Source organism: Pelophylax lessonae (assembly GCF_965119305.1).
Source record: "Pelophylax lessonae genome assembly, chromosome: 8".
Lineage (NCBI taxonomy): Eukaryota > Metazoa > Chordata > Amphibia > Anura > Ranidae > Pelophylax > Pelophylax lessonae.
In genome coordinates this window covers 141,767,598-141,783,380 of record NC_138775.1, presented here as the reverse complement: position 1 = coordinate 141,783,380, position 15,783 = coordinate 141,767,598, and the positions used below count along the sequence as shown (strand labels likewise).

The 15,783-nt window shown below is 44.1% G+C and overlaps 1 protein-coding gene across 6 annotated transcripts in view; it reads right to left on the bottom strand.

Annotated features, from left to right (window-relative positions):
• Positions 1 to 15,783, bottom strand: part of RBFOX2 (RNA binding fox-1 homolog 2) — a 528,484-nt gene that overhangs the window by 277,411 nt on the left and 235,290 nt on the right. Inside the window, exon 1 of one of the 6 annotated variants that reach the window (XM_082266544.1) lies at positions 14,577 to 14,744. The exons of 1 other annotated variant lie outside the window; for it this stretch is intronic. In XM_082266544.1, coding sequence (XP_082122670.1) covers positions 14,577 to 14,621 — 45 coding nt within the window. In that variant the 5' untranslated portion in view covers positions 14,622 to 14,744. Of the gene's footprint in view, positions 1 to 14,576; positions 14,745 to 15,783 lie in introns of those variants that run through there. 4 more of the 6 variants (XM_082266545.1, XM_082266539.1, XM_082266543.1 and 1 more) reach the window with 4 other exon arrangements.

Below are 15,783 nucleotides of genomic sequence, written 5' to 3'. Positions count from 1 at the left end.
ATAAATCACCTCTAACGTTGGGTGTCCTATGTGTGGATGTTGCTGCATTGTGTAAAGCCATTTGAATCATTTTTTACATTTTAGAATGGGATGCCTTGAGACAGTCCATAATTTTAAGGGTGCCTTGAGATCATCTGTCTATAATTTTAAAGTGTGCCTTGACTGAAAAAAGGTTAAGAAATACTGACCTAGCCACACAGACCCAAGGCTGTAATTGCTGCAATAAGTGCATATAGTAAATACTGACTGAAAGGGGTTGTATTCCTATGCCATCAGCTAATTTGTCTTTTTCATTGTAATTCATCTGAATCGACTTGCAGAGAGTTGCAATGTACAAACAACCCCCAATATTATATATTTTCTTCTGAAAGCACAGGGCCTAATAAATAAAACATGGTAGCATGCATTTTTAATGTTGCGCTATATTTGCGCATGTAAATAAAATGCACCATTTTTTTAGTGCTCACAAACACAATATAATTCCTAAGTATTATAATGAATATATAAAAAAGTGCTACATTAATATATACAAAAAAAACACACTACATATAGTAAACATATGTGAAGTAGCATCATCATGGCAAACCTTTACATTTGTGCAAATACACATTAAATGCTTAGATATGAATAGGTTATTTTGAAATTACACTGCAAATAGAAATGTCATTCTTTTCTATGTGACTGATTCACATTTAGCTGTAGCTTAGTGTGCTTCGGAGAGGGAAACTCTATGGGGTTGGTTTGCTAAAGGCAACTAGATTGTATACTTTGCTAGTGCAAGTAGCGCAGGCACCTTTTCAAAGTCGCTGCAACTTTAGGTCGCACAGATTAGAACTTGTGCCATTGAAATCAATGGGGTGTGACTTGTCATGCAACTTTTTGTGTCCAAAGTCGCACTAGTGGAAACGGAGCCTTACTAAGCTCTCTGGAGCAACTGCACTTTAAAGAGTGCAACAACACTTCCAAAGTGCACAGTCTATTTGCCTTTAGTAAATCAACTGCTATGGGCCCATTCACACCTACATGTGTGTGCTACCATTTACGCTTAGGGGAGATTTACTAAAACTGGTACACACGGAATATGGTGCAGCTGTGCATAGTAACCAATCAGCTTCTAACTTCAGCTTGTTCAGTTCATTTTTGAGAATCAGCCCAGGTTCAAATGCTCCGAACATGAAAGTTGCGCAACTTCCTCCTGCAACTTCAGTCTAAATTTGATCCAACTTTGAGCCCTTTTCACACTTGTGCGACTCGTCCTGTGACTTGGGGCTGCAAAGTCAAATGACAAGTTGTACTATTATTATTATTATATAGGATTTATATAGCGCCGACAGTTTACGCAGCGCTTTACAACTTGAGGGTAGACAGTACAAATACAATACACTTTAATACAGTAGGAATCAGAGGGCCCTGCTCATTAGAGCTTACAATATAAGATGATTTCCAATGAGTACCATTCATATCTGTGCGACTTCAAGTCGCAACGACTTCAAAGTAGTCCCTGCACTACTTTGGTCCAACTTTGACGAGTTCTGAGGTCCACATAGGCATTGCTTCAAGTCCAGCCAAAATCGCGGCAAAATCATGTCGGAATTGCGGCAAAATCATGTCAAAATGGCAGCAAAAAAATTGCAGCAAAATCGCGCAACTTTTAGGTCGCACAAGTGTGAAAGGGCCTTAATGTGACTTTTTACACTCTATGGCATTGAAGTCGTATCAAAGTCAGACCAAAGTATCTAAGAAACACCCCCCCCCCCCCCCCAACCTCCTCAGAACCTCCAGTTAGCTGCAGATCCTCTAACCTCCTGCAGTGTCCTTCAACCTCCAACAGTGCCTCCAAGCCCCCTGAGAGCCTCCAGCCCCCATAGTGCCCTCCAATCTACCTCCAGCCTGCTGCAGAACCTTAAGCCTCCCAGGGTGCCTTCAACCTCCCACAGTGCCTCCAAGCCCCCATAGTGCCCTCCAATCTATCTCCAGCCTGCTGCAGAGCCTTAAGCCTTCCCGGGTGCCTTCAACCTCCCACAGTGCCTCCAAGCCCCCTGAGAGCCTCCAGCCCCCATAGTGCCCTCCAATCTACCAGAGTACCCTCGGCCTGCTGCATAGCCTTAAGCCTCTCAGGGTGCCTTCAACCTCCAACAGTATTCCACAGTGTCTTCCAGCTTCCCACAGTGTCCCTGCAAAGCCACCACCAGAGACCCCGTCCACCACAATTGCTTCCCCCCACCCTCCAGAATCCTCATCCTGATAGGATCACCTTATCCCCATCCAGAATTCCAATCACCTTTAAAGTGGCACCCAGCCCCATCCAGAGCCCTCCAGCTCCATCCAGAACCCTCCAGCTCCATCCAGAACCCTTTGCATACTTCAAAGCCCTCTATATTTTTCCTCCCACTGACACCAACATCAGGCATCTTTTCCTTTTCATGACCACTAATGCCAGTGCTTGTTTTCTTCAACTGACCACCAAACAGGGTGTAAGCTATGGGGGTCAGCTGTGAGTGAATTGAGTTTTTAATAAACCAATTTTATTTTAAGATGTTTTAAATAAAATTTTTGTCTGGAAAATACACCGACTCACATGTAATAAACCAGAGTTAGGGGGCACAGTTGGGCATCTCTGCCCTGGGAACTGTATGACATTGTTCCGGCACTGCATGCATCCCATACCTATTCTGTAGGAGGGAACTGGCAATACGAGGGCCCTCAAATTATAATATAAAAACATCCAAATTTCTCCAATTATCTGCCCCCCCCCCCCCCCCCCATATGGATGAGTATGAGCTACATATAATAAAATATGAGTGTCATAATAGCCTGCTGCATCCTAGCAGCTAGCTAGGACAGGGATTGCAAACAATAAAATCGTTTTTCTGCATGGCTTTGGGAGTGTTTCATATGGCTTACAGGTATGGAAATTGCATTAGGCAATATTTTTCAATATTTGCAGTGTGTTTAACCTACTAACTACCTTGACTGCATAGTTCATTTTGTTCCAAAGGTGAATTTAGTTTTAAGCGCTGATCTCAAAAGTGCTCAGGGCTGTGCACATCTGAGTTCATTCAAAAAGGAGAGAATTGTAAATGTAAGGTTATGGATGCCCTCGCAGTGGGACTGGGCTCACAGAGCAGACATGAGGAAGGGCAACAGGAGAGGGGATGCATTCTCACTGTAGAAATGATCTGCTAGCTTTAGGCTTCATGCACACTGGACGTTTGCCCAGCTTTCTGAATGTTTTTTCTCCCGGCAGGAAAAAGCAGCATTAAAAGCAAGCCTGCAAATGTGTTTGGGCGCATCAGGGGTTTGGGCATTCATTTGTTTCATAGACCAGAATATTAAATTATTCTGCCCGCTGAAATGGAAGAAAGTATAAGCACTAAACGCACCCAGTGCTTAGGTGTACTTAGATGCTTTTGGGCGTGTTTATGCACTTTATTTGGCTCCTCTCCTAAAAACACAAGTTATGTTTTTGTTTTTGCGGCCTCTAAACGAGTGGTCTTCAAACTGTGGCCAGGGGGCAGGATGCAGCCCTTTACTTGCTTTTATCCGACCCTTGGGGCATTATTTCATTTACTGACAACAAAGAAGGGAAACAATTCCTTCTAATGAGACAAACAATGGGGCACAACTCCTCCCAATGATACCATCGATGGGGCACAATTTCTCCCAATGATACTAACAATAGGGCAAAATTCCCCCCAATCACAAAAACAATGGGGCACAATTCCTCCCAATGACAAAAACAATGGGGCACAATTCCTCCCAATGACACAGACGATGGGGCACAATTCCTCTCAATCACAAAAACAATGGGGCACAATTCCTCCCAATGACACAGACGATGGGGCACAATTCCTCCCAATGACAAAAACAATGGGGCACAATTCCTCCCAATGACACAGACGATGGGGCACAATTCCTCCCAATCACAAAAACAATGGGGCACAATTCCTCCCAATGACACAGACGATGGGGCACAATTCCTCCCAATCACAAAAACAATGGGGCACAATTCCTCCCAATGACACAGACGATTGGGCACAATTCATACCAATGACACAAACGATGGGGCACAACTCCTCCCAAAGACATCAACAATGGGGACAGCTTAAAACTCTTAAAGGCATATCACCATAGCAAATCTTTTAGAGCCCACAATGATAAAATGTTCTGATTTTTTTGCAACGGCCTTTAAGCAGTAACACTTTAGTAATGCCTTTCTATATTAACATGTTACTTGTTAATGCAAAAGGCGAAATGACTTACTATGTTGACTTCACACTTTACAGAACAGTGTGATATGCAAAGCTCACCCCTTTGTTCCCGAGACCACTATCAAAAAGATTTTCAATTGTGCATCAAGTTTAGGTAAAAACATTGTCATTTACCAATACTCATTTGTAGAAAACATTCCATTTATATTTCTGATCATTGTCTTTACTGACAACTCTATCTGCATTTTTTTACAGACAGTATATAACATTTCCTGACTGGCAATCCTAGTGTACTTACTGTATGGCCTAGATACAAAGATATCCAAGACACATGGAAATGTAGAGCCCATCACTTATTCCTAAAACCTGTATCTAATCCGTATGTTGAGGCTCTAGCTTAATGCCACGTACATGATCAGATAATCGTACAAAAAAAATCGCTTTTGAATTAATCGCATGATAATCTGGTCGTTAGTACACAGCTTTCGACAGCCGATCACGCCATTTCATCCAACAAAATCCGAAGGGACAAACACGAAGACATTTGTCATACGATAGCCTAGCGAACGACAATCGTTTAATCAGTACACAATGCGTCCGCTAAAAATCGATAGACAAAGACCACACATGATCAGAAACACGAAAATAACCCGGAAAAGGCCTGGGCTGCCATTGTTTTTGTTTTCACTATCCAATATGTAGCTACGCAACCAGGAAGCTTTTCCAGAATCGTACGCAAAAAAATCATACGTTTAGTACACATTGTTGAATTTGATACTGGTATAATGCAACAAAATGTGAGCGATAAGTCGTCATATTATCTGATCGTGTGTACGAGGCATTAATCAAAATTATTTGTGAATATGTAACTATTCCAATACTAATATTAGCAGGTGGTGGAGCCATTTATAAAGTAGAGCACTATAAAGTATGAAGAACATTCATTACTAATATACACGTGGTGACAGAAAGAAGGCTGAAGAGAAGATTGTCTCCTGTTTAGAAATCTAATACTACAGGACTTTCACTTGTCATTAATTCTGTTGCACGGATTTGTCTTTTGTTGCTCGCTATTGCCAAGTAGAAGATTGCTTCTTGTTTACAGACATTTTTTTATTTGTTACATATTTTGCACATATTTTGTTACATATTGTTGCACAGATTTTTTTCCATTGGACTTTATTGCTTTTATGGTAGTACTGGAATAGTTACATGTTCACAAATAATTTTGATTTAGACCCCGTTCACACTGGGGCGACCTGTCAGGTGACCTGGTCGCCTGACAGGTCGCCGTAGGTCGCCTGCCATAGAGAAGCAGTGGACCCGTTCTAATAGGAGCGACACAAGTCGCTCCGACTTAGAAAAAGGATCCGGAGCTTCTTTGGGGCGACCCGGAGCGACCTGCATTGACTTCAATGATATGAAGTCCGTGCCGGCCGCTCCGAGGTCCCGGTGCGAGCTGCGCACCACGACCTGTGAGATCGCCCCGGCAAGTAGCGTCGCCCCAGTGTGAACAGGGTCTTAGAGCCCATTCACACTGCCGCGACTTGTCAGGCGACTTGTCAACCTGACAAGTCGCGGCCCGTCGCGGTCCATTGACTGCTACAGGACCCGTTCTAATAGGAGCGACACAATTCGCTCCGACTTAGAAAAAGGGTCCTGTACTACTTCGGGGCGACCTGGAGGCGACTTGCATTGACTTCAATTATCATTTCGCCCCCGGATTACATATATGAGTTTTGGGGTTTACTAAAAAATTGATGGCAGCAGCGCAGTGATTAGCACTATTAGTAAGAGAACACAAAGGGCGCCATTTTGTATATATTTATTCTAATGCCTGCTGACCACTTTTTGGTTTTAGGAGACAACCGTTTATTTAGTTTAAAACATATATGCACAACATTGTTGTTAAAGCTTTAGAACCAAATACATGTTAGCAGGGCTGCTGTTAGAAATCACGGGGGCCCCCCACAGCCTACCTGACAGGGCCCCCTTCTCACAGCCGAAAGTGACTGAGGACATAGATTTATCAGTCCCTTTCTCTGTAGCCTCGGCTGCACAGATGAATGAATAGGAAGTGCTCCAAGGCTTACTGCTCATTCTTTTTTTTTTAAACTTCAACTTTATTAAGTTTTCCAGTCATACATAACAAATACACAACATTCTTGACAGAAATCATCCCAGACACTGTTGGGAAATGAGGTAGCAGTAGAAAATGACAGATATAAATGATAAACGAGTGCTGAGTTGCAGTACAATAAAGTGTAATAGCACTATAGAAAATAGCGGAAAAAAGAAAAAGGGGAAAACAAAAATCAGAACTTACTGCTCATTCACAAGCTGAAGCATAATAAACAGAGTTTACTATGTTTCCGTGATGAATGGACACAGGAGTGATTAGTACTGATCGCTCACTGTGTTCATTCAGGAATGGAAAGGGCCAGGAAATGACATATTTACTGGCCCCTTCTACCACTCTCCGTCCTGAAACATCCACCTGTGTGCCCACAGCAGCTTCTGGCAGAAGAGGAGAGGAGGGAAGCCGGAAGCCCTGCAGGAGAAAGGGGCACACAGGGGGGCCTGGAAAGCAGATGGAAGGGGCACATGGGCTAGAACCAAACTCTCTGCAGTGCATCTGATGGGAGAAGTAGAGGAGACTTTGGCAGCGCTGCAATGGGAGGCAGAAGAGGATCAGTGTCTCCAATTAAACAGTACAGCCAGATCTCCCACCCAGCAGGTGCATGGGCCCCCCTTTTGAACTGATGGGGTCCGGGCCCAGTACAGCATGGCTGGCTGTACTGCCTTATCAGCGGCCTTGCATGTTACATTATACTGTATATAGAATATAACATTCCTATAATGGTCCCATGGCAGCCAGTGGACTGTTCCTCTGCTCTCCAGCACTTAATGTGGATAGACGCTGCAATGTCATCTCATACAATGCAGGACCGGGAGCCATGTTATTAGGATGGTAGGTGGCTGCTGGTAGTGCATTGTATGAGATGACATTTGTGAAAGAAGTGGCAACATGAGTGGCCAAAAAACAGTAAGTAGAGCGGCTTCAGAAGATCAGTCATCACAACCAAGACCTGCAAGGAGAAAGACCGCAGATCCATGGATTAAGGTCACTATTACTCTGTGTCAGATCATCTGCTAGAAAAACAAGCAATATATTCCTTATCTTTTGGCGGAGCTGGACAACTTTAAAAATAGTTTTTAACTGCCTTGATGTAGGGTCGGTTCACACCAGGAATTGCACAAGGACATGCTAGGCATTTCTGTGCAATTCACATTCAGTTCAGTGTGGTGCGATTTGAATCACACTGGACTGCAGCAAAAGTAATGCATGCTGTACAATGTGATCTGGTGCAGGCAAACGCACTGCGTTTGGGAACTGAATTTAGGGGGTTATTAAATTAACATTGACGCCCTCCGCACATCTCAACTACAGTGCATTTTGAACGTGGCCTGGAAGACATGCACGGAACTTGGGTTTCCCACTCCAGGTTCTGGTGTGAACAGGCCTATAGGTTTTAAATTAATTACGTTTTTTAATTTTCGTTCAGTTTAATGCACAGATGTAATTTTAAAGGCATCTTTGAAGGAAAATGTAAAGGAAACCTGCTTTCCTGTCAGGCGTACTGCCATCGCCAATCTCCAGCTCCAAGTTGCCTCCAGTTTCTTTTTCAATAGTTTTTATTCGGTTTAATCTGGATACACACTGTACAACTTTTGTTGTTAGATTTCCTTTAGCTTTGCCTTCAACTTTGTAGTACAAGGGCCTGCCTGATTACATACAAATTGAAAGTGTTTAGTAGGGCTGCTGAATATAATCGAAAGATCGATGCATCGCGATTCGACCCTTCGCGATTCTGCATCGATGCGGGTTGCCGGCATAATCGATTAGGAAATGACGTCATCAGCCGCGGCCACGCCCTATCGCGCAAGGGAGTAAAAGTCACAAGATCGGCAGCGGATTGGTGGGTTAGTGGCGGGAGCTTAATAAAAAGGCTCCGCCCCTCCCCTTCCGTCTCTTTGACCCGGGCCGAGGCGCAGCATGATATCCCCCGCGTGTATCGGCGTCCCACCTGCGGCCTTGCAGCCAAGAAGCCAGCCAGCCAAGCCACAAGCCAGAAGCCAGTCCACACGCCACAGCACAGGAGCGAGGAGCCCCAAGTGCGTCCCCATCGCAGCCAGCCAGCGCCGCCAGCCTCACCGTAGCCGACCGTCCCAGGCCTAGCCGCCGTCACGCCGCCACTGCCAGTGACGCCAGCCGCCCGCCACAGAGCAGCACAGCACCTGTCCTCCTCTGCAATGCAGTGCACAACAACCCACACAGCAGCAGGTATGTACTAGTCCGAACAAATAATTGTATAATCATGACATTCATGGGGGTCTCGTCTGTATCTCTGGGGGATGTCTGATGGGGGGGGGGCTGGGACAGGGGACGGTCGGTCGGGGCCCGGGGGTACTGTTCTGCTGTGGCAGTCTGGCAGCCAGGGGGGCTCTCTCTGAGTGTCAGTGGGGGCCTGGGGGTCTCTGTCAGTGTCAGCTGTGGGGGTCTGGGCAAGGGGGGGGACTCACTCAGTGTTTGTCAGTGCTTTGGGGGATTGGGGAAGGTGTGGGACAGTGGGACATCCAGGTCTCTGTCAGTGTCACTGTCAGCTGTGGGGGTCTGGGCAAGGGGGGGACTCACTCTCAGTGTTTGTCAGTGCTGTGGGGGATTGGGGAAGGTGTGGGACAGTGGGACATCCAGGTCTCTGTCAGTGTCACTGTCAGCTGTGGGGGTCTGCGCAAGGGGGGGACTCACTCTCAGTGTTTGTCAGTGCTGTGGGGGATTGGGGAAGGTGTGGGACACCTTTAAAGTACAACTATAGGCAAAACTTTATCCAAAATCAAAAAAGTTTTGCCTTTAGTTGTACTTTAAATGGTGGTAGACCTGGCTTATATTAATATTTTCTTTTATGAAGCAGTAAACTGCACTACAGTTTTTTACTAATTTTACTGTTATTTCTAGTAAAATACTAGTGTTGTTGTCTGTCTCTGCTATGCTGTTTGCATTTTCAGACCTTCCTATATGTTTGCAGTGCAAGTGCACTAAAGTATGCAGGGCTTGCAGGCCATGACAGGGTCCAGGAAAGTGTCCTTTGAAGCAAATGAAAATAAAAAGGATTCTTTTATTTTTGACTGCTTGATTGTTTTTTTTTTTTTTATAAAGTTTTGAAAACCATTGGGCAGTGGGCTGGGCATGGGCATTGGGCAGTAATCGTGATGCATCGTGATGCATCGCGGAATCGAATCGTATCGAATCGCGACCCTAATAATCGTAATCACATCGAATCGTGAGGTAAGTGAAGATGCGCAGCCCTAGTGTTTAGATTTGACCTCATATTGTATGGTTTTGGTGAAAAAATCTAAAGACAATTGTATAGTGTGTATGGACCATTAGCAAGTAGTTAACATGCAAATGTTCCTCCGACACGGAGGTTGGCATTGAGTTGTCTCCAATGGCATTGAGTTGTCTCCAGTGGCATTGAGTTGTTTCCAGTCCCTTACCTGGAACTAGCATGTAGCAAGTTTATCCAGGCTAAATGCAGAACCCTTAAGAGCCCATTCACACTGTCGCGACTTGTCAGGCAACTTGTCAGCCTGACAAGTCGCGGTCAGTCGCGGTCCATTGAGTAGTACAGGACCCGTTCTAATAGGAGCGACACAAGTCGCTCCGACTTAGAAAAAGGGTCCTGTACTACTTTGGGGCGACCTCGGAGCGACTTGCATAGACTTCCATTATGTGAAGCCCCTGCAAGTCGCGCCGAAGTCGCGGTGCACGCGACTTCACAGGTCGCCCCCCGAAGTCGTGTCGCTCAGTGTGAACCGGCTCTTGATCTAAATATGTATTTGATACATAGAGTGAAGTCAAGGAGTCAAATGAGAGCCAGAGGTGGTAGGAAATGTAGAACTTCTATTTCTTGCATTTAGAGCTCATTCTCAATGCCCATTTTACATAAGCAGTTTCCAAACCTAACAAGATACCCCCTTACTCTGTGCTAAAAGGACGTGTATACAAAATAATAATAAATTAGTAATAAATTATTCTCAAAACAATTTCCTCAAAAAAATTAACGGTATCAATTATTTTCACTGCTGCTACATTAAAAACCCCAAACTCACATCATTAAATACAGAACCACATTGAGCAACCAAAGTGTTTCCTAAAATGCAGCTCTGTGATCTGTAAATAGCAAAAACTTAAATAAAAAAATTGTGCAAAAAAAAAAATTAAATTAAAAACAGTCTAAGCAAGTGTCCAAATGTAAAAGTCCAAAGGATGCAAATAATGTGTATTTTCACACTTTCCACTTCACATTAAGAGCTAAAAAAACACAAAATGCCTCTAAAAGCGGCATTATTAACACCCTCTTAGCATGAGGCCTTGGAGGTGATAACACCAGGGCTAAGTGTTCTAGGGAATATCCAATTGCCTCCTGGGGTCACAGGAAGGAATCATTTTCCCCTACTGGAGCAAAGTGAATCACGCTTTATTGTTTTTTTTTTTGTGGGTATAGGATTGTGTATATGGAGGTTTTCTATTCGTTTGGGGTTTTTTTTCTATTGGTTGGACTAGATGGACCTGTGTCTTTTTTTAACTTCAACTATATAACTATGTATGTCATGTGACATTTTCAATTCTTGGAAAAGTGCATGGACAAAAGAATAAACAATATTTCCCATAGAACTCATTCTTATTGCTGTGCTGTATTGCAATGTGTTGGAAAGAGTCATCATGCTGCATTTGATGTATTGCCTTGGAAGGCTCAATTCAAGCATATTGAATTGTAGTCCTCAACACCACTGCACATCACGTCAATTCTACAGCATTACACCATTGTAAAGCAGCCCTCAATGCACAGAACATCACATGAAGTCATTTCTAAAGCCCAATCCTGGCTCCCCTACCCCCAAGCCATCACCTTCCCTAACAATTAAAAATTTAAAGCACACTTCAATTAAATATAGCTTCCTTCCTGCCAATCAACCAATGTGACAAAACAGTGGTCACGTTATGATGTGTGACCTCCATTCTATACAGACTTCTCCAGCAGGGAGTGTATCCACAATGGCCTGGGGTTACAGAAAGTGGGTAGAATAAGGCCCCTCTCACATAGGGTGGACAAACAGGCGGATGGCTTGTCTGTGTCCACTCCGCTTATGCAGACACAGACACAGGCCACTCTCTTCTATGGGCGGTGAGATTGAAATGGACCAATTGAAATTTACACCCGACGGCCATCCGATCTGATCTGCCAGATGGATTGTGGAACGGATCCCCCATCCATCTTTTTTTGGCGGAGAGGATTTGATCAGATGTCGGTGGCTGTCCGTTGACACCCGCCGCTCCATAGAAAGCAATGGAAGGTCCGCCTGTTAGTTTTTTAGGCAGATCAAGTGTAGAAGAAAGTGACCGCACTCCGAAAATTCAAATCAAAAAAGGAGTGATTTATTCTTCATCAAATACATCAAAAATCAAACTATGAGACATGGGACAAAAGAAGGTAGACGCATTTCACGACACAAGAGGCCGCTTACTCATTACCACATCATGTAAAACGCGTCTACCTTCTTTTGTCCCATGTCTCACAGTTTGATTTTTGATGTATTTGATGAAGAATAAATCACTCCTTTTTTTATTAGAATTTTCGGAGTGCGGTCACTTTCTTCTACACTTGATCAGTTTACCGGATGACGGATCCAACCTGCACCTGAAATGATCTCACCTGGAGCGGTCACACCTGTGTTTGGATTTCAGACAGTTTTTTAGGCAGGCCTGATCAGTCCGCCTGTGTGAGCGGGGCTTAATTTAGTTATTTGTATAACATTTATGCATTTAGTTTAGTGGCAATTAAGACCTGGGTCTCCTAGTGAGGATAATCCCTCTAAACCCCCAATGGGATTTATATAAATGGAATATTGTTATTCTAACAGATTCATATAATAGGATCAGGAAGATTTGTTACTGTGTGATGCGTTTTTAGATGTTTTTACGGGATAAGGTCACTTGTGCAAAATTCAAATAGAGTTTTTTGTTTAAAATAACATTTTATGTTGATGGAAATGAACACTGGTAGTGAGGCTTGCTTTGATTGGTTTTGTCTTTCTCTCTTTTTGAATTGGGTAAATTTCTTAGGATCCAGCCTGCACGCGGAGTAGTGCATCACACATTTTTTTACCGATACACACATGTAAATATATGCACTATAACGTGTAAAAAAAAAAAAAATCACACCCACGGGAATTAATTAAAGCCTCTCTATTTGCGGTTATGTAAAAATATGTCAAAGTTCCTCTGCTCTGTTTTTGTGGCCTGTCCTAAAATTTGTAGAAATGCTGTAATACCACCACAAATAAAAGAGATAATAATTTTAAACACAATGAGGGCCCATTCACGCCAAATCTGTTTGACTGCATTGCTCAACACAGGCCCAATGCAATGACAAGCTGGAATCCATTGCTTCCAATAGGTACAGCTCAAAAGGATGCGTTGCACTGGTGTGCACTTTGTGAAAATATGCTGCATTGGTACAACGTATCACAGCATGCTGCAGAGCACATTAAAGAAATTAAATTCATGTATTTTTGGCTCCTGCTGTGAACAAAATAAACTGCAATTCAGTGCTATGTGTTGAAATAACGCACGTCAACGCAATTTGTGAATCCAGCCTAAATGTACTTCCTTCAAGGCTCTATAGAGAGATAGATACTGCTGGATAGATAGATAGATAGATAGATAGATAGATAGATAGATAGATAGATAGATAGATAGATAGATAGATAGATAGATAGATAGATAGATAGATAGATAGATAGATAGATAGATAGATAGATAGATGCAGAGTAAAGCTGCCCATGGTCAATTAACGCAATCCAACCATACAGTTCAAGTGCTGCAATGGGCCCTAAATACTTTAGATAGGCCCAGCACAGCCTATAAGTTATATATATATATATCTATATATATATATAGATATATATATAGATAGATAGATATATATATATTTATATATATAGAGAGAAAAGGGTGAACGCCAGCTTATTAAAGTGAGAACAGCAGCGATCAGGTTTGCTAACCTGCACAGCCAACTATCTCTCCATTACCATCAGGTGGGTGGCCGGTCATCTCAAAGAACACCACAGATATGAGATCATCGCCAATCTGTCTAAAAAAGTGCTGGACCGGGCAACTATGATCTAATGTTGGTGGGTAGCCATAGACATGTGCTGAACAAATGCCTTCCGACCCTACAGAGGACAGCACTATTCAAGGACAATCTGATGAAAATGAAGACCTACAGAAACGTATCCCATTCCCAAGACATTTTGCAGGGTTAGGTTACAGTCAGGCCTGCCACCGAGATGTCACTGTCACCCATCAGGCTGTACAATCAATCACTATCTGTACTATTAATACACAATATATTTGCATCAGCGGGGGTCTGTTGACGTCTTAAAACACAACCATATTAAATAATGATGGCCTTTATGTAGAAGTGAGAGTCCACGGATCCACAGGAATAATAAGCCAAACTGCCAGTGACGTTATTGGCAGAACTAACCTTTTATGGGTACAGATTTTGTAAATAACTTAAATTTAGAATCATGAAACTAGATCCAACTTTAAAAACATAAGCAGGATATAGAAATGATTCACACAAATAAAGTAAGGATCTGATTGAAGGATTTTTTACAGAATCAGATCTATGAATTATCAATTGAATTTGAGCAAAACCAACGCTATTGAAACGATTCTGATCAGTTTGGATGAAAGAATCTGATCGCAGAAAAGTAGATCATTCGATGATGATCCTGAAGGCTCACCATACATGTTACAGTCTCACCATACAATTACATTTAAATCTACCAAAGAGATGTAATGTGAAGGCCTACCTAATTTACCAATTCAATTTATATCCAATCAGGTGGACCCTTGCACCACATATCTGTAAGTAGATCTAAAGGAGATTTTACAATCAGATTGTACCATGTGTGGTGAGCCTAGGTTTACGGAGCATCTTTTTGATCTTCTGATCAGACAGTAAATCCTTTGACTATACGATTGTATATAAAATCACTGCCATTAATTGAAGACTGTTTATTTGCCAGGAAGAATAATCATTTGAAATGCCTGATGGTTGGGGACGTGCCCCTTCTACCAGGGGGGGGAGCGATACAAGTAAACATTAATATAGAAGAGGTGGACAATAGGGCCCTGCGCCCTACCAGAGAGTCACAAAGTTTGATCTCAGTGTTTATAAACAAAGAGGAATAGAGAATAAACAAACATAAAAAGTGAATGTATGGAGGGATTACCTGTACAACTGGATAAGGATACTCCATGCAGTACACCCCAAACATGCTACTGTCAGAGGCCACTCCGTGAGCAGCGATCCTCGGTGTCGTGTCCACTTTCGCAGAGCCCAGGGAAGGTAGATGACCAGGAAAGGACCACACAGGGAAGGTAGGTCACCAGGAAAGGTAGATGACCAGGAAAGGTTGATGACCAGGAAAGGACCTCACAGGGAAGGTAGGTCACCAAGAAAGGGTCCCACAGAGGTGGCAGGTGACCAGGAAAGGATCTCAACTAGGAAGGAAGGTGACCAGGGAAGGATCTGCCTGGGAAGGTAGGTGTCCAGGGAAGGATCTGCCTGGGAAGGTAGGTGACCAGGGAAGGATCTGCCTGGGAAGGTAGGTGACCAGGGAAGGATCTGCCTGGGAAGGTAGGTGTCCAGGGAAGGATCTGCCTGGGAAGGTAGGTGACCAGGGAAGGATCTGCCTGGGAAGGTAGGTGACCAGGGAAGGATCTGCCTGGGAAGGTAGGTGACCAGGGAAGGATCTGCCTGGGAAGGTAGGTGACCAGGGAAGGATCTGCCTGGGAAGGTAGGTGACCAGGGAAGGATCTGAAGGTAGGTGTCCAGGAAAGGATGTGACAAAGTCGGCTGAGAAAAGGGAAAAGCTGGGCACATGTGTGGATGAGAAAAGAAGAAAGGAGAGATCAGGAGGCTCTTCAGCTGCAGCGTCTGCCAAAAGAATTTGGGAGAGACGAGGCGATCGGGACAGGCTGGATCGGTGCGGGACAGCTGGGCAGAGAGGGAGGAGGAGGAGGGGGTCAGGATGGGTGGAGGGGGAGGTGAGGGGGACAGGTGGCTCGATCACACAACACGATCCCCTATGGCCATGCGTGTGCCTGAGAGGCACATAGAGGGAGGGATGGAGGAGGAGGAGGAGGAGGAGGAGAGGAGGGTGGAGGAGGACAGGAGCTCCTCTCTGCAGCCTTACACCTCTCTACGTTCAATCACAACTCCTGGAGAAACTATGCTTCACCCCCCCCCCCCCCCCCATCCCCCCCCCCATCCCCCATCCCCCCCCCCATCCCCCATCCACTGACAGCTGCTGAGGGCACTGGGGCGACAAAGGGGAGAGACACAGAAAACCGATCACTCCCCTCCCCCTATCAGCTGTTCCACTCAAACTCCCAGGATTAACCGTGACCGGACGTTATATTGGGAGGTGGAAGGAA